This window comes from Corvus hawaiiensis, chromosome 14, assembly GCF_020740725.1.
Source record: "Corvus hawaiiensis isolate bCorHaw1 chromosome 14, bCorHaw1.pri.cur, whole genome shotgun sequence".
NCBI lineage: Eukaryota > Metazoa > Chordata > Aves > Passeriformes > Corvidae > Corvus > Corvus hawaiiensis.
The window spans coordinates 2918762-2942103 of record NC_063226.1 but is presented as its reverse complement, the minus strand read 5'-3'; the positions used below and the strand labels follow the sequence as shown (position 1 = coordinate 2942103).

Sequence of the window (23342 nt, the reverse complement as noted above, 5' to 3'; positions counted from 1 at the left end):
TGGGGTTGTGGTAATTTGAGCCTGAAGAATGACTAAATGCATGATATTTAGAAGACACCAATAGGTAGGACATATATAGGACATACCAATAGTCTTGTTCAAAACAGATTGTGTTGTTCTAAATGTTTTAATTTGATCTTTTAAGCCATGTCTATATCTGTTATTATAGAGTGTGTGGTAGCACAGCAGCAATTTTGCATAATGACATATAAAATACTTAAGTGTTTATTGTTTATGTCAGTACAAGAACACATTTGCTCATATGAAAAGAAATACAAATTACATTTTTTCACCATGGCTTAAATATATTGTTGATAAACATGAGATTTCATGTGTTCACCTAGTGAACATGGGAATATTCTCTGAGTATAAAAAGGAAACCTTTTAAAACTTTTAAAACTAGGAAATTCAGAAAGAACTTTGGTTTATTTCTCATTATTTAACATAAATAAAAATAATTTTGTGTAACAACAAAATACAAAGGAAACTAAAAAAGAAAAGAGGGATGCTTGCATGCCACCAAGGACTGGAAGTGTAAGCAACGTACACAAATAACTTTCAAAAGCCCAGGCTGCTTTCTCTCAGTATTTACCCTGTTTAAGCTCCCTGAAGACTGCCATAATTAGTTTTCTCCCTTACAAGTAATTATGAGCACCTGTAATGTAAAAAAAACTATTTTGTCTGAGATAGATCCCTCGGGTATTTTTCTTTTAGATCCTTCCTCATTTGCTCTTAGAAGTTCTTTCCCACTAACTTCTACTCTTGGGATACTTTAAATGGGATGAATTGTTCCTCTTCAATTACTTTTAAAACCAGGTGAGGCCTGAAAAAACACTTTCTCAAAATAGCAATGTATCACTCTTGAGGGAATTATGCAGTGCCACGAACCAGGAGATCCTTTGGAGATGGAACACCCCAGCATTGTGTTCCTCTCTCCTTCCTTCTGCTTGGGGGTTTCACAGGTCAAACTCTACAGAAGTTAATCTTCCATACCTGAATGTTGGCTTTAGCTTTAAGCCAGAAGATTTCCTCAGAAAGAATTATTTGAGAGTAATTTTGCTTAATGCAAGGCACTGACAGGATAAGCCATGAAGTCTACAAAGAATTGCCCATTAATTTGACAAACCTAAACTGCTGACTATCTGGGAAAAGAATTTGATTCAGTTTTTATTCTAATACTGTATTGATCTTAGAATGTTCTTGTCATTCTTTTCGGGGCAGTAGACCACTGATTAAATTTTGTGTGTTTTCCTTTTCATAAGATATTATGCAATTTCTCAGTGCACTGCATCACCAGTACAAGCTGAGGGAGCTGCTTCTTCATGGAAGCAAATTCTCAGTGATGGGTGAAAATCACTGACCATGATTTGGTTTCAAAAGCACTTAGGTTTAAAGGTTGTCAGATATGGTTCGTACCCCTCCATACACACAAAGATAGGGACGTGTAGCCTAAGATTTTAAACCTGTGGGTAAATCATAAAGCACAGAACTATAAAGATTTCCCAGGTTCTGGATAAAATGTCCATTATGGAAATTTTCTCAGTCTGTGCTGATACGGAATTCAGCTCTTTCTGCTTTTGAATCCTCCTTTTGTATAAAGAAATGCCAACTGCACAAATTTAAAGGTGAGACATGCTGAGGCTGACTGGGAGACCAGGAGCTCCTGTTGTACAGCTCAGGAAAAGCCTAACTGGCTCTAATTTCCATCCCTTCTTTAATCCCTCTTAAAGCCAATGGAGACAGTGTGTTCTTAGAGGGCAAAAACATCCACTGTCTTTCAGCCATATCAGTTTCAGAATTTCTCTGCCTTTCTAACACATGAATATCAAACTAAGAAAAGGTTAATTAATACAGAACCCAGAAGTACAGTGTGCTCCAGAACGCCCTTCTTTTATCCTGTCATACAAATACTTTACAAGAATGGTATATAGCTATTTATGTGAGTCCTATGCTTGGCTTAGAAATTACCTATAGAAGAAGGTCTTTTCAAGGAGCAGTGCCCATTCCCTTTAAGGCCCCTGAATGTTTTTTGGGAATCAGCTCCACTTGGTTACATTCGACCTTTTAAAAGGACTGCATTCAAACAAAGGGGAACTAATCCAAGTTTCTCAACAAGACTAAAAATGAAAGCAATCACTGGCTTTTCAAAACTTGCAATAGTCCTGGCTCACCTTGTAATTGTATTTTCCTCAAGAGCCTTTCTCCCAAATAAGAGGTTGGGATGCTATTGTAATGTCAAATCTGACTCACTGTTACAGTTGCTATTAAAAGTTAGCAGCTGTAATTAGGGAAGAATTTTGAAGCTGCAGTGTTGTATTGTCAGTTGTAACAGCTTTTAATTATCTTATATTTTTCTTTAAAGTGATCAGCTTTGCTGAAGTTGAATGTGCTTTTATCATTTTTGCTCTGGAAATGAGCCGACACATTTAATAAAATTTAGATAGAAATACTGTTGCTGCAGAAAACAATTGGAATCTATGAACTTTTTAGAGGATTTTGAGCACAGGAGACAGCCATAGCGCTTAGAGGGATTTTGCCATCATCCAATTAAAAAAGTCCTCCATTCTTTCTAATACCATTCTATCTGGTCTTAAAATGCGTAAGACTAATTACATTAGCCCACAGAGGCTTGCATGGCTAATACCATTGGCCATTTCCTCAAATAGAAGAATTATAAATGATTAAACACTCTGCAAATAATGGCAGTGTTTTGCTGCAGGACTCGATGGGAGTCAGAGATACTCTGTCATTTTCCCCCTTGCTCACAGCAGCCTGTGCTGCTCGGCCTTGGAGTAGATGGAATTCCAGCAGCCAATTCCATTGTCCCCCAGCTTACTGGAGTCCGTGAGGAAACCAAACCCTTTTGTTTCTATTTCTACTCTGGGCTTATGCTGAGGATAGAGAGAATAAAGACAGAGCCTTGTAGATTAGTCTGGTAATAGGACATGTCTTGTTATGAACGACTTCGCTCCCTTTAAGTCCCTTCAGTTGTATTGGGAAAAAAAATTAGCTTTCCAGGGAAGGATCCTGAATCTTCAGGACCTGGAAGAATGCAGCTAGTGCAGGAACTGCAGAGGAGTCTGGGTGAGCAGACTGTCCTGTGGCACTGTGCAGCAGCCTAGAAGGCGAGATACAGCTAAAGAAATACTGCTCTGTATTGTCATTTTTGGCAGGCAGCATCCTTGTCAATATGCATGAGCACTCAGCAGAGTGAGAGAACCTGTCACCCAGGGGATGTTGCACACTGATGACAACAACCAGTCACAGGTCCTCTAACATGTACTTAGATTAAGTTCATTTACAGTTGTCACTCTGAGAGAAGGAAAACTGCTAGGCAGGAAAGGACAAGCAGCATTGGTGGTGCAGCCATTCTTACAGCCAGCATTCCCACTTTTTACATCCTGCTTCATAATTGATTCTTAAGACTGGAAAAAGTGAAACTTCTGTCATCTTCAGCAGCTTCAACAAACCTGAAAATTAATCCTTATAATTCTTATATTATGATGTCCCCGTGAGAGACCAATTTAGCCCATGACCATAGTGGGAATGCTCTTTGACTCCAGCATTTTGGTATTGGATTGGATTGTTTTGATAAATGCTGATTTCATATATAACATTCATATCCAACTAGAAATCCACCATGGGAGAGATTCCTGGTCATGTCATGATCTTGTCCATGTACTCTCTTTGAAATTATCCCAGATGTTCCTGGCTCTGTCACAGTCACTAGATTCTTTGGGGCAGGGATTAAATATTTGCTCAATTTGATTTGGTTGGTTTGGTTTTTTTCCTGTTATTAATGTTTGAGGAGGTGTGATGCCTTTCGGATAACACAAGAAGTAATCCAAGGGATGGGTGTCCTTTGTCCTTCTAATACCTGACTAGCAGATATCAAGAGATGGGTAATTAAACTATAATGTTTCAGAAAGGGTATGACCTTCTCCCCGTGAAACTCCAAAAAGCTCAGAGAATGCTACAGGGGAATTTTATTGTTGTGCATCTAAATATTAGAATTGAAATTTGGTACGTGGGAGCATTAATTTATCACAGAGAAGGAGATTATTTTCTTTGAAACACATTAGAATTTAATTCCAGTTCTAGGCAGATGCAACACCTTGGCCTGGATTTCTGGTTGGTTGTTTGTTTTGTAAGTATAAATGCCCATCAAAGTAAATCTCATCAGTAGGAAGTGCAGTGCAATGTAAATGGTGCTGGAAAGTTTTGGACAGTTCTGTGGTCACAGTTGCCTACAGAGTTCAGTATCTTGGGGAAAGAAAATCTCTAACTATTACCTTGAGCAGTTTTGTAAATAGTGGGCATGTTCTATTAAATTTTGCTTTAATGCTCAGAAGAAGTTTATTTCACTGAATGCTTTCGTTATTTCTTTTCCATATAAGCACTGTATGTATACACACATATCTGTAGACACATAAATCCTAAATAAGTTTATAAATTGAACCAGGGGATTCAGAGTATTATGCTTTCCAGAGTAAATAGGTTTTTGAAAAAAAACCCAAAAAAACAAACTTTGGCTTTAAGAGCACTGGATGAGATATGCAGCATTGGATACACATTTTCCAATGCTGTAGGAGCCCAAATTCCCCTGAAGGTCAGGGGTACCAAACCCCTGGTTCTGACTGAACTATTTGTGAGCTGACTTACTTTCATGGGCATATGTCAGATGAGGATATTTGAAAATTAGCCTGTAGAATCTGAATAAGAAAATATTTCTAGAATCTTCTGATACCTTTGAATGCAGCCTTTCCATGGGCTTAAAGTCTCACTATTCTGAGGAAAGCGCTGAGGGTAATTTAAGTTTGAGTAAAGAAGAAGCAGTCTTTTTTACTTTGAGGGACTATTGCCTGCTTCTTGAGATTATTGAATTTTCATTCCAGTATAGAGAGAAGCAGTATATCGCCAAGATGAAACAGAAAGCTTAATAGGCACTATATCTCTTGATGTTTATAGAAACTTAGCCAATAATCTTAAAAGACACTGAATTGGATTCTAAAATACAGACACAAATGAATTAGGAGGCAATAGCTCTTGCAACAGTACTACCACATGTGCCATTCACACTATTAAGATATGGCATTATTCTTAATTTTGTTAGATTAGATTAGAAATTACATGTGTTGGGGAAAAATGGGAAATCATAGAATCACAGAATATGCTGATCATCCAGCCCAGCCCATGGCCCTGTACAGACCCTCAACAATCCCACCCTGGGCATCCCTGGCATTGCTGTCCAAACGCTCCTGGAGCTCTGGCAGCCTCGGGGCCCCTGCCAATTCCCTGGGGAGCCTGGGCAGTGCCCAGCACCCTCTGGGGGAAGAACCTTTCATAAAAAAAGACTGGCATTTAATTTTTCAGCCAGAGACTGCAATAAGTGAAATCCTGTAAGTATCTTGGTTACCTACAAAATGAATTCTTAGAGAAAATAATTGTAATTTTCTTAACAAGACAAAGATGTGTATCTATTCCACATTTAAAATTGTTAAAGGAAATTGTCACAATTCTGCTTGGAGGTTTTTGCAGAGTTTTAGCTTGGGAACGTGCTTTTGCTGTCCAGGTGAGTAAATGGTGTTACTCCTTGTGAACACTTCAGGTCGTTGCAGAGTACTTGTTATTGTCAGGCACTAGGTGGCCTGCTTGCTAAAACATCGTAATGAAGCCTTCTGCAGAAAATTTGCAAAAGCATTGCGTGAGAAATGAGTAAATAAAAATGCACCTTTAGTTTCTAATAGCGGGTGAGGCATTTAAACTATCTGATGCAAAGTCACAACCACGTGGAAGTCTGCAGGCACAGCGACCTACCTGAAACCAACTGAGCACACAATTACTCTGTTCTTGTCTTGCAGACAATATCTAGACGAAATATCAAAGTCTCCCTCTAAAGGTGGGATACTGACCTGTACATTCTCTAAATCATAAGCTCTTAGCTCCTTTGAGGGAAGGTAAAAACTGACAAGTGCAACAGAGTAGAGCATTTGTTTTAGCACCCTGATGGTTTGGTGTATTATGCTCAGAAACGTGAAGAGGGTCAGTATTATTTGTAGTTTCTAAGGGGCAAATATAAAAGCTGCTGTTCCAGGAGTTCGTTGTACTCAGTCTGATCTACAGAAAACCAGAATTAAGAGCAGAAAGCAAAGCAACAGCTTGCTGGTTTTGGTGTTGGTTTGGTTTGTTTTGGAGTGACTGAAGGCTAGAAAAGACCTGTGGTTCCTGAGTGTTGCCACCTGAGTCCTGTGCTGGTACAAACCATGTTAAACTGTGTTTTTCAGCAATTTTGATGTTTTCATTTGTTGGTCTGTGACTCTCGTTAGTGTCAGTAGGAGGAGATGTGTGGTGACTACTCAGTTTGAGCTTTGGATATTGAACTTTAAAAAAGTTATCTATTTTATTTATTTAAAATGTAATGCAATAATAATTTCAATAACAAGCCTTCATTAAAATAGTTGCACTGTTGAATTGAATGGCTAAAGTAATTAACCACAGAACGATTTCAATATGATTATTGAACTTTTTTATTTCAGGTCAAATGCAAAACTAATGAGATGGCTGAGATTGGAAAGATCATTTTATCTACCAATGGTAGAATTCTAAAATATTAGTGGTCAGGAAGGGTGCAAATTTTTGCTGTTCTGCAGAGACTACGTGAGGAGAATGTGTCTGAACCAAGGGATGGAACATAATCTGCATTCCACACAACACTATTGCGGTCATCAGCTTGGAAATTTATCTTGCAGACATTTTTCAGCTGAATTCCCCTAATGTCTCTGTTATAAACCAGATAAATGAGCAAAGAAGAGAAAGCCCCATTGCATCGGTTCCTAATTGTACAGGAAAGGGCATTGTGTGGCTTGTGTAATTACTTGTTTCGTTTTCTCCTGAAATCATATGAATTTAAACAATGGATTCAGGTAACTGATCATATTTTTCTAGGACAGGAAAGATATTTCAAACTGATATTTGTGTCTTTTATTCTGAGTAAGAGTAGAACACACCAGCAAATATATGGCAGAATACAGTATGTTCCAAGAAAATGTCTAATCGTTTTTTTTTTTTCTCCAAGAAAACATTGCATCCCGATAGAAGAGGAACTATAAGAGCTCGTTGTTTTGTGATTTGATCAAAATGTGTATTCCTTCACACTCCAGCCAAGTCTGAGCATGAATCTCTTCAATTGATTTCAAAGAAAGCAGACTTGGCAGGATCCCTCAGGTTACAGAGAACGATTCTCCATTTAAAGCAGTGCAGCATCCATCCACACTGTGCACTGAGAAATAAAATGCCTCCTCAAACTCTGCCAAAAAGAGACAAAAAATTTGTGATATGTGGTGCGCACACGCACACACACACACTCACACACAAATATCCTGTCATTAATGCTTGTAGGAGAAGCAGTGAACAAATTACTGATGCATAGAGGAGTATGACTGTTAGACTGCCTCTAGGAATTCATCATCCCTGGATATCAGGAAATAGGTGTGATGTACTGCATCACATAAAATACAGCAGAGTTTGATTAGGAAAATAGCTCTGCAAACTTATGGCACTCTTTTTATATACTGGTATATTTGAAAAAATCAATATGTCTTGTAGTACTTCATGGTGTACATAGGACTAGCCATGAAGTTGCAATAGGAATTGTGTCTGCTTTTCAACACCACAACACTTCAATACTTCCAGTTTCTATACATGAATAGAACTTTATCTCAGGGAAATTTGCTGTGGTGCATTTAATAGATACCTTCTATTCCTCACAACTGGAATCCTAATAGATCTTAGAAAAATAAATTTTCTTTACTATACAGGATGAGAATTTTGTAAGTTCTGAGCTGTTATTTTACTGGAAATCATTAGGAGTTCTGACTGACACATCATCAGACATTAAAGATTTGAAATGTTATTATTTTCTCTATTCCTTTAATCACAAATCAATATTTCTGCTTCTTATACCAGTAATTGATGGAGCAGTTAATCTTGTCACTGTTGTTCTTCCATCTTGTGAAGCAACATATAATTATGTCCTTGTGTCACTTGTGTTGATCTTGTTTAAGAGATTCAAAACAACCTCTGCATATAAAGGAAAACATCAATTTTCTTGGCAGGTTTTGGATTTGGAGGCATAATTAGCTGATGGAAAGTCTATCAGTTGTGTTTGGCTGACATTTCTATTACAACCATAATACAAATGTCTAATTTCCAGAAATAACCAAAATATCTTTGGTCAGTTTTAGTTGCCTGAAACAGGCAAAGTAACTGAGAAGTATGATAAAACTTATTAATGATACGGTACTTAATAAAATACCAAGTTATTCAAAAGTTCTCTGTGTTGTAATTATGTCAGCCAAAAGACTGGTATGTGTTTTGTGGTATTTTCTGTACTCTTTTCTGACTTACAGCTAAATCATAAGCTGTTATCAAGTGGAGAAGTCACTCCATTTATATGCAAAATGAGTTTTTTCACTTGGGTTTGGGGAGCAGGGACATGACTTTTACACAAAAGAGAGGAAGAAGAATATATATCTATACTTCAATAACTTTAATCATCATTCACATTACTCCTTTAAGATTTCTTCTCATTTAATTTCTGCTTTCAAGAACTAATATGTGATTTTCTTAAAAAATGGTCTGGGTAGTGTACCAGTGGTGATGAAATTCATCAAGGCCCCGTGATATTGGGTGGGATAATGTGCTTCGACAGGAGTTTTAAAAGCTTTCCCACGAGCACAGGGACCTACAGTTCTCTGATATACAGACACACCCTGCTCTCGTTATTAGTTACGCCTTTTGAAGCTGTTTATCCTGTTGCACTATGTCAGAAGAAGGAGAATGGATAGGAAATAGCATCCCAGATATCCCAAACTTCTCTGTTCTGCATGACAAGCCTGAGTCTCTGCACACCACTTGTGTCTGGAGGTCATTGACAGTAAGTTGGCCACACCGAGTCAATGGAAATGCAGATTTCCAGCCAGAAATGTTTTGTCCACCTTACAGAAACTTAATTGTTGGCAGGATTCGGTGAGGAGGCAGGGAAGAAATGCAAAAACCACATTTCCCATTATTTGAGTACAGACTATGAAGGAGCTGCAGTGTCTTTATGAACTTTATGGCTCTGGGTAAAATGTTAAAAATCAGGTTTTGTCAGCTTGTTAAGCAGCAGCTTTACCATGACAGGCTTCAAGAGCTTGGCTTGATTTGATCTGGCCTGACCTTTGTAATACAATCTAAAATTAAGCATTTAATGCTGACACATGTCTATGCAAATATTTAATAAGGTTTTGTTGTTGAGGTGTGCAGGCAACTTAACTTTATGCTTAAGATAAGGAATTCCAGTTCCAGAACAATAGTTCCAGCAAACTTTGTAAACCCTAGAGAAGATGCCACTGGTTTCAGTGAGCTTTGAACAATTTAATTGCTGGCCAAAACCTCCACTTCTTGAACCATATTTAATATACAGATAAAACAAAATTTAAAGAATCAGGCCTTGCACATGAAACTGCTGTAACACATTTTAAAGTATCCTTATAATTCTATTCTATCCAATTTTATGACTCCTTGCTGAGTATTTTTTTTACAAGTGGTTTGACTGGTTTTTGGGAGCTACCTTCTCCTAAGTCAAACAGCCATGCTCCATCATCTCCCTGGGATAATTTAGTTTTCAACCCCCTTTCTGGAATCACTTCAGTGTAGAATTCTCCTGGCACAGAATTTGCTTTGAGAAGCAATCCATGTGTTTGCAATCTCTGCAGCAGTTTGGGGATCTGTCAGGATGGGAGGTGCTGTGCACCAGAGAGTGTTTCACCAGAACAGTGGAATGATTCCAGTGTCATTTTGGTTTTTAAGATAACAGAAGAAAAGACTTTACATTTTTGCGAATATAAACTCTAAAATCAAAGAAGTAGTTTTGTTATTTATCAAGAGATGGTATCGGGGTGATTCCTCAGGGGCGAGGTGGCTGCTGGCTGCCCGCTGAGGAGCTGCCGCTGGCAGGCAGCAATTCCCATCCCAAGGCTTCCATGGCCAAAGGTGATGGCTTTGTCTTTGTGTTCATGGAACAGAACATAAATGCTTTTCCTAGGAACTGCCTGAGGGTCATGGAGAAGCCCCTGGCTGTGACAGGGCAGGCAGGAAGAGCCATCCCGCCCACAGGGCAGGAAGGGGAGAGGTATTTGCTCATCGTCTGGTTTTGGGTTGTATTCTGATATAGCTGCTCTTCCCATGGTTTTGTTCTGTCCTTGGAAAAGCCTTCCTCTCCAGTCACCTTCTCTTAGGAGTTTTTTATTGCACACTGCCATGTTTTATTTATGTGGTGTATTTAGATAGGGCCAGTTAACTAAAAAATGTGTTGATTGCTTCCCTGCTCAGGGCCCATCCATAAATTATGAGAAAATTCATTCCAAGATGTGCAATTAGTTCTCAAGTTCATGGTACTCTTGGAGTCTCCAGAGTTGAGTTTATGATTTATAAAGATGCATTCTCATGTATGGTATCCATGTGTTGCGTGTGACAACTTTGGGCAGACGTGGTGGTGGGGCTGTTAATTGGTGAGATACATGCTGAGGTATGGAATATGCAATCTATGGTGTATTTGATATTTTAAACTCTTGACTCGTATCTTATAGCTTGATTCTAAATTGCATTCAAGATATCTTTCAGAAGAACAAAAAAATCCCATATGAAAATGAACAGCTGTGCTGCTACTGGACAAAAAACCTACTAGATTTTGGATGTGTTATGCTAAGACAAAGAGAGATGATGGAAATAGAAAAGTTTAGACATCCTTTTGGAGTCCAGTATATGTACTCTGGCACCCAGGAGAATTTTTTTCTCCTTCAGGAATTGGGTGCAACTAGTGCAAAATTCCAGATATCCTGAGTTTAACAAGAATTACAGAATATAAATATCTTTTTTTCTTTTAAGTCATGACATTTAAAAAAAAGGAAAAGTAGCAATATATATGATGTTTGTGTTTCTTTCTAGAAGTTTTGGGGAGACTCTGCTCTCTGCTCTCTGCTCTCACAAATGGTTAAATGAGAAGTAAGTTACTGTGGTTACCTCATCTCTGTGTGTGGAACTGAAGGGGTTGGAAGAAGGTGACTGATTTCTGCTCCTCTGGAGTCCATGGGATGTGTATGCCTGGACACTTGGCAGAATTGTGTTTGGAATAAGCAGGACAATATAACACTCAGCTGTGAGCAGCATCCCTGCCCTGGTTCACTGGAATTGTTTCGTAGATGCTCTGGAATGTGGATTTTACCAGGGATCAATGGAAGTTATTAACTGGCAGTGAGGCAGTAAAGCAAAATGCATTATGTATGAAACACGTGATCTTGACGATTGCCATTCCAAAGGATTTGACACAAATGACTGAAATCAGATTGACTTCCATTTTTAAACAAATAAAAATGTGTTTTACCTTGGAGTGCATCCAACAGCCACGTACGTGGTTTCACAGAGTTTCTTATTGTAGTACCATATTCTCTTGGTTCATAGATGACTTTCCTTTTGTTTTAGCTGAGGTTTAATTTTCAGATTTGAGGCATGAACAGATTCTTAAGTACCAAAACCAGAGCAATTTTCACTTGATTGGTAAAATGTATTCATGTAGTACAAACACACAAATAAAATGCAAAGACAATGACATTATGAATCATGCCATTAACAACTTGATTTGTTGTAATGTTTTTAACAGTCAGCCATTGAATTATAGTGAATATATATTTGAATTTGCAGAGCAATGTTGTGTTCACTTTGGAGTTGTAATGTTCTGCAACTTTGTAGGGGTTTGGTTTGATTTTTTTGCTCTTTTTTTTTTCTTTTTTCCTTCTTCTGTTTCTTCAGGCATCCCACTATTTCTTTCTAAGAAAATGGAAATAACCATGCTTTTCAGAGAGACCTTCAGCTTTTTTTCCAAGATTTCTGTTCTTAACCTTTAGCTTTTATGCAGCTCCAGTGCAAAAATGTTCCATTGCTAAAAGCAGGACCATTTCCTAGTGTCACTGGTATATAAATAAATTTGACACTGCATATTCTCACAGGTCTCTGAAATAAGTTACAAGATATTTTTAAAGTATTTCCTGAATGGCTGCTAGATGCATTTTCCCAAATGTGGACTATACTTACTCTCCTAGTAAAAAAGGGACTTCAGCTTTAAAGGGATTAATTTGCAACAATTAAAATAAATTACTCCTTATGCCACATATCAATGTGATTGAGTTTAATTTGTTCAGCATGCTCACTGCCTGTTGTGTATTTATAATTCTGTTCACTGTTTCCAGCATTTTGATACAAGTTTTAATCAACACACTTCCTATTAGTTGCAGATTACTATCAGGAATAAAGAATTCTATCTAAGAATTTATTCACTGCTTGTTTTCTACGCCTTGGATGCTTCTTCATGTGGCTTGAAGAACCTGTGTTTTGGTCATTAAGTTTTTATTTCCTCAAGTGAAGAGCATTTCTTACCCCCTGTGATGGAAAAGTAATAAAAAGAGCTAAAAATGCTCTATTTTTAAAGCTGTGAAGACCCTGAATCAGGAGAGCGTGCAACTGTAAGCAAGCTGTGCCTCTCACTTACTTAATTCTTTTGTTGACTTAAATGGATGTGGGGTGATGTTTTCTCCTGGTGACAAGAATTTCCAGTTTCATTTTGTTCATGGCTGAAGAAAAATCAAATTAAAGAAACCTCATTGAAGTCAGTACCATCACGCTCATAAAAAATAGATCAAAGAATAAATCAGTCCCTTAGTGGATTTAGAGTAAAATCATATGAGGGAATGAATTTGAAAGCCTTGATAATATAACAAATTGTCTGTTTCTCTTTGAGGTAGGTCTTTTTCTTTGAATATGATAATGAAATATCCTGTGTAGGGAGTGGATCCTGTGGATAAATATTGATGGCTGCAAATAATTTATGTTTGAAACACTATGGAGCGTGACAGTGAGTTCAGGCTGATTGTTGGCATTGTGCCTTAAAAAAAATGAGGGGGATTTCAGGCAGGCAACAGCTTTGTGGGGTTTCTTATTGTCATCAAAACCTGCAAAATACCTAAAGTCAAGTCTCTACCTTTTTTAGGAATAAGCCCCATCAAACCCAGCCAGTTCCTTAAATGACACCTGGGCTGTGTGGTGGCAAAGGGGAGACCTTGCTGTGTGCAGCCAGGCCGGTGGCTAATGGCAAACAAAAAAACCCCACTCCCCCTACCAAAACCCCAGACACTGCAAACCTGCAGCATCAAAGAGTTCCCACTTCAGGATAAAGCTGAAATCCATATCAGCATGGTCCAAGAATTCTAAACCTGTGCAGAGCTGCTGAATTATCAGTGGGCACTTTGGAGGGAGCCCCAGTGAAGTGGAAGAATTGCAAATAGCTCGCTCGTCAGTGAAATAACGTTATAATCACGGTATTGACTGACAGATGGAGCTGTGTCATGGGGATCTTTTGCTCTGAGAAACACCATTTTAATACAGGGATTTAAATACTCCTATTTAAGGAGCCCACGGTGGATTAGCAGCAAATGAAAAGGATATGATATCGAAAAAGTGTGGCGCGCTAGCTAAATTTGTCCAAGTAATTAAAATAGGCTCGGGAATATAAAGATAAGAATGGGAGTGATATTTTCAGGATTTCTTCTCTACTATGATGTCAATATTGGATATTGATGTAGCTTTGGACTTCAATATTCCTAATTTTTTAAAATATGATACCTTTTTCTTTGAACTTGATATGGGAGTTACAAAATATCACCACAGCGTATTTGTTCTACTCTAATTCAAATCTGGATCTGAGTATCAAGAAATAGTGGTGTTTTTCTAATCTGAAGTGGGCACCTGAACTCTTTTACCCTCTTTACTGCTTTTCTGAGATCCACTTAAGGAAAAAATAACACGTTCTGTAATACGGTAGAGGAATTCTCACTCAGGTGGGACCAGATGGAGCCTGGTGCATAAAGAACAGATTCAGATTCTACCTTTACATCCTGCTCCATTAGCTGGTTACAGTTTTTATATTCTCTCTACTTTTCAAGGTATGATTTGACAGCTGCTAAATGAAGATGATAATAAACAGTGATAATATTTAAATGACACCATTAATATTTGGTATATTGGACCAAACAGCAGGTATATTTGAGTGCATAGACAGCCAGATGAAGAAAAGCAAGTTTCAACTTTTTTTTCCCCTCCTCCCCTCCATCTTGTCCATCTGGGCCATTTGCCTTCCTAGTTGGGAAGTCAACAGCACAGACATCAATGCATTCTCTTGAAAGCTGGGAAAATGGCTTGGCAAGCTTCATGTTACCTTCTGTTAACCAATATTATTTGTTCTTAATTTTTTTTTTTTTTTTTTTTTTCTTACCACCTTAAAAGTGTGAGTGAGTGCTGGAACCTATGAAAGGTCCTTTAGACTTGGACTGCTCTATTCAGCCTTCTGTACTTTTGTGTTTCCTCAGTGCTCCAGTCTGGAACACTCTGATTTCAGAAATGTCTTTGGTTGCTAGAAAGTGCCTCTTGCTCTTGTTCTTTGCATTGCTGTTGCCATAGTATCCCTATCAGTGCTATGGCACAAATGACAGGCAACGTACAGCTATGACTTTATAAATAGGATTCTGGAAGAACAACACTTTCCTCACAACATAAGATATTCGACTCTATATCCAAGCAGAAAACTTGTGTCACGTTGGGATATTTTCTCCTTAAAGGCCTACAGCTCTGGAACAGAGCTTCAAAACTATTACTAGAATTATTTTGAAAGAAAAAAATAAAAACAATTAAAAAAAAAAACCCAGTGTATTGTACAAAAGATCAAGCATTGTAAGCCGTTGTTGGTTGTTTACTCCTGCTAAACTAACACTGTCTATTACATGTCTATAACCTTTGGTCATTCAGGAAAATCTGTGACAGCAAAAGACGCCACAAAAAGTCATGTTAGCATTTATCTAACGTGGTTTATAATTGTGCTGTGCTGCTTTTTCATGCTTCAAAGTGTTTTCTTTACTATGACACAAAAAGAATTTCAATGGAGTGGTTCAAACTTTGTTTAAAGTAAGTAAAAATATGCATAAGAATGTAATGCCAAGTTCCACCCCGCAGCTTTCCTTACAAAACTCTTTAAATCCTGCTGTTGTTATTTTATAATCCGTGGAAACTCCACTGCAGATAAAACTGGGGTTAAAGGCTTATAATTTAGTTTTATTATAAAGCATCTCCTGGTATGATCTCAACTTTCAGAACTGATTCAGGAATGTTGTTGATGAACTTTTTAGATTGTTTCATTTATGTACTCATCCTCATACTGCTATTTTTTAAAAATACTATTTTTTATGTATTTATTTGGAAGATTTACATACCTGTCTATACAATATTTTTATATTATTATAATTTGTAATAAATACTTGCCTCAGTATTGTCACAGAAGAATTTGGGATAGAGGCTAGAATTTGGTTTATATTTATGGTTGTTGTTGGGTTTTATTCATTTCCTCCCCTCAGAAATGTAAATTGAAGATATTATTCTATAAACATCAGGTTTTGAAGGGTTTTTTACCCCTGTTGTGTTATTTTTCATTTTAATTTGTAATAGAGAGGAAGAAGTTGGAAAATAGTGCTTTATGGTGTGCACAAAGCATGCAACCATTCTGAAATATTTTCAGGCCACCTTTAAATATCAACTTTTCGCCGTAACCCATAGATTTTTATTTGTGTTTTCCATAGGAAACAATGCAAATATATTTTTTTCAGTAATAATGGATACAAAGATGTGCTTTCCTGAAAAAGGGGCTCTCTGCAGGTTGAACGTATGTGGGCAATTACTTCAATGGGGTGACAATTGCTGGAGCTGCATTTAAAGAAATATAAGACAGTTAATAAATAAAATTATAACAGCCAAGCTAATACACTTGTACACCATCACCACATTACTCATTAGGCTCACGCTGCTGCCGTGGCATTACCAGTGACGATAATCAGGAGCTGCTGATGACTTCCTTATTTGCATATTTAGAATGTAGTATTATAATGGTTTATAAAAGGCTGTTGGTCCTACACTGTTGCTTCACTCTGGACCCCTGGTTGGTGCTGTTTTGGGTGCTGTGTCACTGAATCCCTGAAGTCCTGCCCATGAATCAGGGAATTCCTGGAATGCCACAGGTCCGATGGTGTCGGTGCCGCATGAGCTGCACATCCCCTTCTCCCCCATGCCAGCAATCCCCTCCAGGTTCATTGAATTACTCAGAGAGCAAAGCCTTTTTCCATGAGTGGAGACTTGCAGCATTGGATTTTTATTTCGCTTTGCTTCTTTTGTATAATCATGAAGCCCGAAAATGCTGTCCAGTGAAATTGTGCTGACATGGGGAGATCTGCCTTGCAGATAGAGTTGGAAGGTTCTTTATTTGTTGCTTACTTCCAATCCTAAGCAGTTCACTGTGTTGAAATGGAATAGCAATATTAATTGTTCCTAATCTGTTTCACTGCAAAATCAAAGGTTTTAGGCTAAATTACCCTGCAAGTGGCGCTGCTGAAAGGCAGTAACTAATGGGTGAAGGCAATTACTGGCTTCAGTAATTTCGTCAACCACTGCAACTTGATCTGCAGGAGTAAATCAATCTATGCTATGACAGGGAAGATAAAATGAGAAGAGACAGGAAACAAAATTACACTTTTACCTGCAGAATGAAAAGAATGTAGATGTGTTAGCACAGGTATATTTGAAACAGATGCTAAGCTGATAGGAGCTAAGATTTCATTTACGAGAAAAATCACTTTACATGGAGCTGTTGAACATTTATCTTACAGAAATGCTGTCCTAGAAGAGCCTAAATTCTGGAATGGCAGAATTATGTAAAGATTAGGCAAATATTCTATACATAGAGTTAAAGAGAGTGATTTATTTCTTCAAAGTTCTTGGCTGAAGGCTGTATGCAGCTACAGAGACATCTGTGTGTAGCTGTAAGTCCTCCCATTCCACTTCCATCTTTGAAGCTGTCAACAGTCTTGAGAGGGAGTGTATTATTATTCAGAATCCAGCTTGAAAAGTACAGAATTTTCCTCTGTGCAGAACCAGTTTGTATCTCCCTTTAAAGGTACTGGTATTCCAGAGAATGAACATTAACAGGCATCACCAAATTTAAAATTATATTAAATTTCTTACAGTTCAGTAGACAGATTTCCACACATTGTTGGCTGAAGTTCACCAGACTAAAATTAGGTAATAACATTTTTTTGTTACTTTAGGTTCCTGAATTAAAAATACCCAGATTTCTTTGTTGTTGTTAACAAACATTACATAATTTTGTCAGTGCAAAACTTGGGGGAGAATTAAGACTAGTGTTCTTCTATTCCCATATTTAAGCAAGCGGTATAAAAAGATCTGGTTCTCAGCAGATGGTTGCTTGCAAACTTCTTGCCAACATTTTTCTTAGGAAACAAAAAAAAAAATTGAGGACAATGTGGTGGAGAGATCAAAGGAAGAGGTTTTCCTGAGGAGCAAAGGAAAGTCTCATGCTGGAAATAGGGATTCCTGTAATTATTTCTTCATTCAGTATGATCCAGCCCTAAAATTCTTACCTCAGTATTCAGTTAATAGTTTCAAGTAAAAAGTTGTGCAAGGAATTTTATACATATTTGGGAAGGATTAAGTCAAAGTGACTTTACTAATGAGGCTTTCAAAGGGTTCATGTTGTTTGTTGTAGGAAAGGTGCTCCTTTAGTGTCTCTATTGCTTTAGGAACACAATATTCTGTGACTTCTAAAGCATTTTCCTTTTCCTTTTTCCAGCTACTCCTGGTGTTCTACACGAATACTCATTAGTCATTCTGGAGATGGACTTGCTGTCTGGAACCTACCTCTTGGCAGTCTTGTTGGCCTGCATTGTATTCCAATCTGGCGCACAGGAGAAGAATTACACCGTGCGGGAAGAACTGCCTGAAAATGTCCTCATTGGCAATCTGCTCAAGGATCTCAACCTAACGCTGGACCCGGACGTGCCCCTGTCCTCCCCGCTGCAGTTCAAGCTCGTCTACAAGACTGGGGATGTGCCCCTGGTGAGGGTGGAGGAGAACACTGGGGAGATCTTCACGGCTGCCAACCGCATCGACCGCGAGAAGCTGTGCGCCGGCATCTTCAGCGAGAACCGCTGCTTCTACGAGGTGGAGGTGGCTGTTCTGCCCGACGAGGTTTTCAGACTCGTCAAGATCAGGTTCCTAATTGAGGATATAAATGACAACGCCCCCCTTTTCCCCTCAACAGTTATTAACATCTCTATCCCTGAGAACACAGCCATTAATTCCCGCTACTCTGTCCCGTCTGCCATCGACCCAGACATCGGGGTGAATGGTATCCAGCATTATGAGCTCCTCAAGGTGGGTTTTGTTCATTCTTCTCCGTTACTGTCTGTGTTACTGTCCTCCCACGAATGTTGCCAGTCCTCACCAACCCGTTAGAAACCCAAAAACTGTATACTGAGTTGTGGTACAGTGCAGGTCCATGTTGAAACGGGAATCTGTAGCCCTGAGTGCATTCCGGTGCATCGTATCCTCACTCTGTGGGAAGCTGTTTATGTACATGGATGTCTGTATAAGAGAGTGATGAAACATCCGTGTCTCCATGAGTTCTCTACCAGCATTCAAAGTGTTTGTACACTTTGGCTGACAGTCTTCTTGAACCATTAAAAATACGTTCTTTTTGCCACTGCCAAGTGCAGCTGTATGTTGTGCTGGGTTCATGTCTCCCATTTTTATGGAGACTTTCTTGTTATGCCTCTTTTGCATGACTGTGGAAGCTCAGCAGTAGAACTTCACCCAGAAGTTGATGTGATGCTCGTCTGTGTATTGATGAGCTATTCCAGAGTGAAGGAGTCCATTTGTCAAAGCAGCTTTGTAATGTCTGGGCAGGAGCAGGTCCAAGATATGCATGAATGCAAGGAGAGCAGTGCCGATGACCTTGAAAGAGCAGATATTTCATATTCTCGCTTCTTTCATTCTTTCTAGTAAGTAACAAGGGAACTGGGGTTAGGGAACAGAGGAGTAACATAAGCATGTGATGTTTATATAAACAAGAGTGTGTGATTGCTAAATACATGATCACTTTTGTTTGAGTTTACTGAAATAAACTTTAGAACAGGAAAGAAAGTTACCCTGAAACCGTTGGGGGGAAGCTGAAAGTGCCCTCACTTCCTGTGATTTGGAATAGGGAACTATTTTGTGGTTTGGCTGCTCAGCAGCCAGTCTGGCCCTCATTACTGCCAGAGGAGTATAGATTATATAAACCAATATACTGCTTGGCTGACTGGATAGCTGATATTCGCTGATATCAGTACTTACTAGCAATTTAATAAAAACAAAGCTCTGCCTTCTTTTAGCTCTTTTAAATTGCTTGGAACCTGAAGCAGTTGTGGCAGTGTGGGTACTAAGGAGTGACAAAGACATAAAAATCTCGTTCAGAAAACTGCATCCCACTGGGCATTTCTGGCTAGCTATCAAAAAAAAGAGAAAATAAAAAAAGAGACCACATACATGTCTGTCTGCTGTGAGTGCAGCCAAGGAACTTAAAACTTTCCAAGAACTTACTATAATGTTTGAAGTCTTTGTAGTAAGCTCTTTAAAACTTTTCCTAGGTTATAGGAGAGCAGGTATATCTACGTGTGTGGGTTTGTTTGGGTTGTTTCAGATAGCTAAGCAGAAGCCTCCAGTAGGACACAGTCTTCTTTATGTGTCATGTTAAATGAGATTTTGGGGAATGAATAGCAGCATATTAAATAAATAACAGTAGGAGCAGAAAATAATGAAAAAGCCAGGGTTACACACAAAATGGCGCAAAATAATACCCAGTCTGAAGAGAGAAATGTGAGTTATCTGAGAAAAGGGCTGTTATTGTAGGGAAAAGGAAAACTGTAGAAAACGGCAAAATCAGGAGTCCCTGGGCCTGATGAGCAACAGTTCAGATCCCCACAACAGCAGTCTTGCTTTGTGAGCTTATTTTTGGACTGTGCACTCAGAGAGAGAGAGAATGTAGCAGATCAGCAGAGTGGTATCACGTTTGTGTCACACGAGTGGGAGCTCCTCTGAAATCCAACCTACGGCTCTGCCAAGGGCAGCGCTGGGCACAAGGCCTTGTCTGGAGATGCAGTGTGAGATGAGATGGCCTGCCTGAGAGGCTTTTACCAAGAAATGTGCAAATAACTTTCAAATATCAAATTATTTAATTTTAATCAGGGAAAAAATAAATTTTAAAAGGACCTGTTACATGGTTATTCAAGTGTCTCTGAAAAACTGCTTTTGCCACATAATGGAAAGAAAGGTGGTGAGGTTGAACACACACTGGTATGGACTGGAAGTTCTGAAATCTTGTGCTACATGTGCTGCAAACAAAATACTTTGTGAAATCACAGCCCTGTAGGCAGATCTTCTAAAAGAATTAGTTGCATTTTTCTCTTGAATGCCTGTTGGTCAGGTGTTTTTTTTGAGTTATGGATTCACTGCCTTTAAATGAGCCAGCAATTACACATACCTTGGAAATGATCTGTAAAAACCAAAAAGGAGTTTATGACAGCCAGACACCACTTGGAATAGTATGTCCAGATGTTATTCTACTGGTAATTTTCGGAATGTTAGTATCAAAAGTAATTATAAAATGAATTTAAAAAACCCAGTAGAAATAAAGGATTCTGGTGAGCAGGCAGGAAAAACAGCATGCATTTCCTATAGCAGAGGAGGGCCAGGAAGATAATGAGAGGGATTAAACACCTTTCCTGTGAGAAAAGGCTGAAAGAATTGGGATTGTTCAGCCTGGAGAAATAAAAGGCTGCAGGGTGACCTTATTGAGGCTTTTCGGTTCCTGAAGGGGCTGCAAGAGGGACTTTGGACGAGGCCTGGAGAGACAGGACAAGGGGGAATGGCTTTTTTCTGACAGAGAGTAGGTTTAAGTTCGATATCGGGAATAAATTGTTCCCTTCAGGGTAGGGAAGCCCTGGCACAGGGTGCCCAGAGAAGCTGTGACTGTCCCTGGATCCCTGGAAGTGTCCAAGGTCAGGCTGAACACTGGGGCTTGGAGCAGCCTGGGATAGTGGGAGGTGTTCCTGCCCGTGGCAGGAGTGTGGAACCAGGTGATTTTTAAGGTCTCTTCCAACCCAAACCATTCCGTGGTTCTGTGATACTCAAAGATGCATCACAGAGGAAGACTGGGGAGATGAAGAAAAAGGGAAGAGTGGGTAATGCTGAAATACCAGCAGGGAGGGTGACAGGCTCAGCAGAGTGGTGCTGCTTTCGCTTGCCTTTCCTCCCCAGCTGTGCTTTGTGTGCCTCATGCTGCTCTGGTTTTTTGTGTGCTCTGGAGATGCTGGGATCTTCTGACCTTTTATAGCAGCAAACACGTGGGGGGACCGCAGCACAGGAAACTGCTGTGCCTTCTGAGCAGGATGGGTGTAGCAGGGCTGACGTGGCACTGGGGGGAATTTTGGGAAGCACCAGCTACAAAACGGATGGGCAGGGCAGCTTGGAGGTGGCAGAGGAGTGGGAGATGATAAGATGTGGAAATCACTTCAGAGAAACAGAAAAGCTGATGCTTTAGTGTGTGTGCTGCAACAGAGTGAAATGTGTTGTTCTGTATTTTGGACAGAAAGCAATCAAAATTTGACAAACTGTGCAACGAAGAGAAAGTTTTTCAGTTGTACTTCGCTTTTGAAACAAATTTCGCCAAGATTTGCTTATTGCCTGTGAGAAGCCAGGCGTGTTTTGCCCGACTCTAGGTAGATAGAGACCTTTTCCATAACAAATTCTAACAAAGAGTAAACTTCTCCCTACGAACTCAGCTGAGTCGTTTGTAGGTATTTAACACATTTTCAGCAGCTCTGTAGCTCCTCGGGAAGGTAACAGCCATGTGTTACAATATTTCCTCACTTTGGTACACTTACCTTACTGCCCCTCTCAAAGGGTGTGGAAAAGGTTGCATATAATTTTTGTATTTGGTTTCTTCTGCAAACTAGATAAGAACTGATAAAGTCTTTAAACTAAATAACATATTTTCATGGTGTTTTTTTTTTTTTTTTTTTTAAATATCCTGACCCTCACTAAGACCCCTTAAAACAGTAGAAAACAAAACTTTGTATAAAATATATTTTTGCACTTTGGATTCAGTGGAAGCTTTGTAAAGCAGGATTTGATTTATTTAAAGCAAGACAGTGCTTTAATTACCACACTGATTAGCACTCCAGTATTTTTTTTGCCTGCCTGCATTTTATCAAGGTGTACCTGAATAGAAAATGACTTCTTTATATGTAACTGATTCGTGGCACTGCATCTTCAAAACTTTCTGGGTCTCTACACTGTTTGAAATAAAAAGGCAGCAGTTTTACTGTTAATAGAAAAGAGGAGACAGTCACGCAGAGCATCTTGCTGCTCCCCAAAATTGCTGTGCAAGGCATTATAAAAGACTGTTTCTCTGCTGAGATGCCCCTAGGTGACCATAGAGGGAGTGACATTAAGGTTTCACATGATAAACAAGGTTTGCTGTGAACAAGGGGAAGAGGGAGAACTTAGATATTATTTAACAATAGAAGAAGATTCATTTAGAGTGGGAAATAGGTAGATTGGGGAAGAGGGTGGCATAACACTGATGGTAGGAGTTGGTAGAAGGCACAGCTAAGACAAGAAATGAATGGCCAGAAGGAAACCCAACCATTTTTATCTCATTGAGATAACTACTTTAAGTATAAATGGGAAATGATAGGGAAAAAGAGCTGGGCACTCATAAATAGAAGTAGTCTGTGAAAACAGTAGGATGCAAGAGCAAATTGTGAATTGAAACCTGAATAAACAGTGATTTCTGATTGGGGATAAATCTACAAATACCTGTGTTCTGGTTTAACCCTGGGGCAGCTCAGCTTCCAGGGCTTTGTTCACCTCTTCAGGGCAGTCCCATTGTTTACAGACTGACATAAAATGTACATTGTGTCAGGCAGTGCCACCATGGTGGTACAAATACCTACATGCTGCTGTTGATTACACTGTTCCAGTACCCTTACATTTGAGCTCAAGGCAAGCTGATATTTAGTATAACCTGATTAATACACTTAATATTTATAGGTGTCACAGGCCTCTGCTTTGACTGCAAAGATTTTAGTGTGAAGCATTTCTTTGCTCTCTTAAATGTTAAAAAGGTGAGCTGGTTCAGAACAGGTTTTGAATAGAATTCCAGCTCAGAGTGCTTCCAAAAGGATTCATACAAGCACATGTTTTAAATAATATTTTTTAATTGATTGCTTAGCGTTTCTTGTCAGCTAGGTATACCATGTACACTGAAGTTGTAGAGGTGCAACAGGAACAGAGCATTTTCTTCTGTGAGC

At 39.0% G+C, this 23342-nt stretch overlaps 1 protein-coding gene across 5 annotated transcripts in view; it reads left to right on the top strand.

Moving 5' to 3' along the window:
• Window positions 1-23342, top strand: part of PCDH11X (protocadherin 11 X-linked) — a 439566-nt gene that overhangs the window by 26012 nt on the left and 390212 nt on the right. For all 5 annotated transcript variants that reach the window (XM_048318513.1, XM_048318511.1, XM_048318512.1 and 2 more), the window contains one exon: window positions 17780-18363. In XM_048318513.1, the coding sequence (XP_048174470.1) occupies window positions 17824-18363 (540 nt within the window). In that variant the 5' untranslated portion in view covers window positions 17780-17823. The remainder of the gene's footprint in view (window positions 1-17779; window positions 18364-23342) is intronic.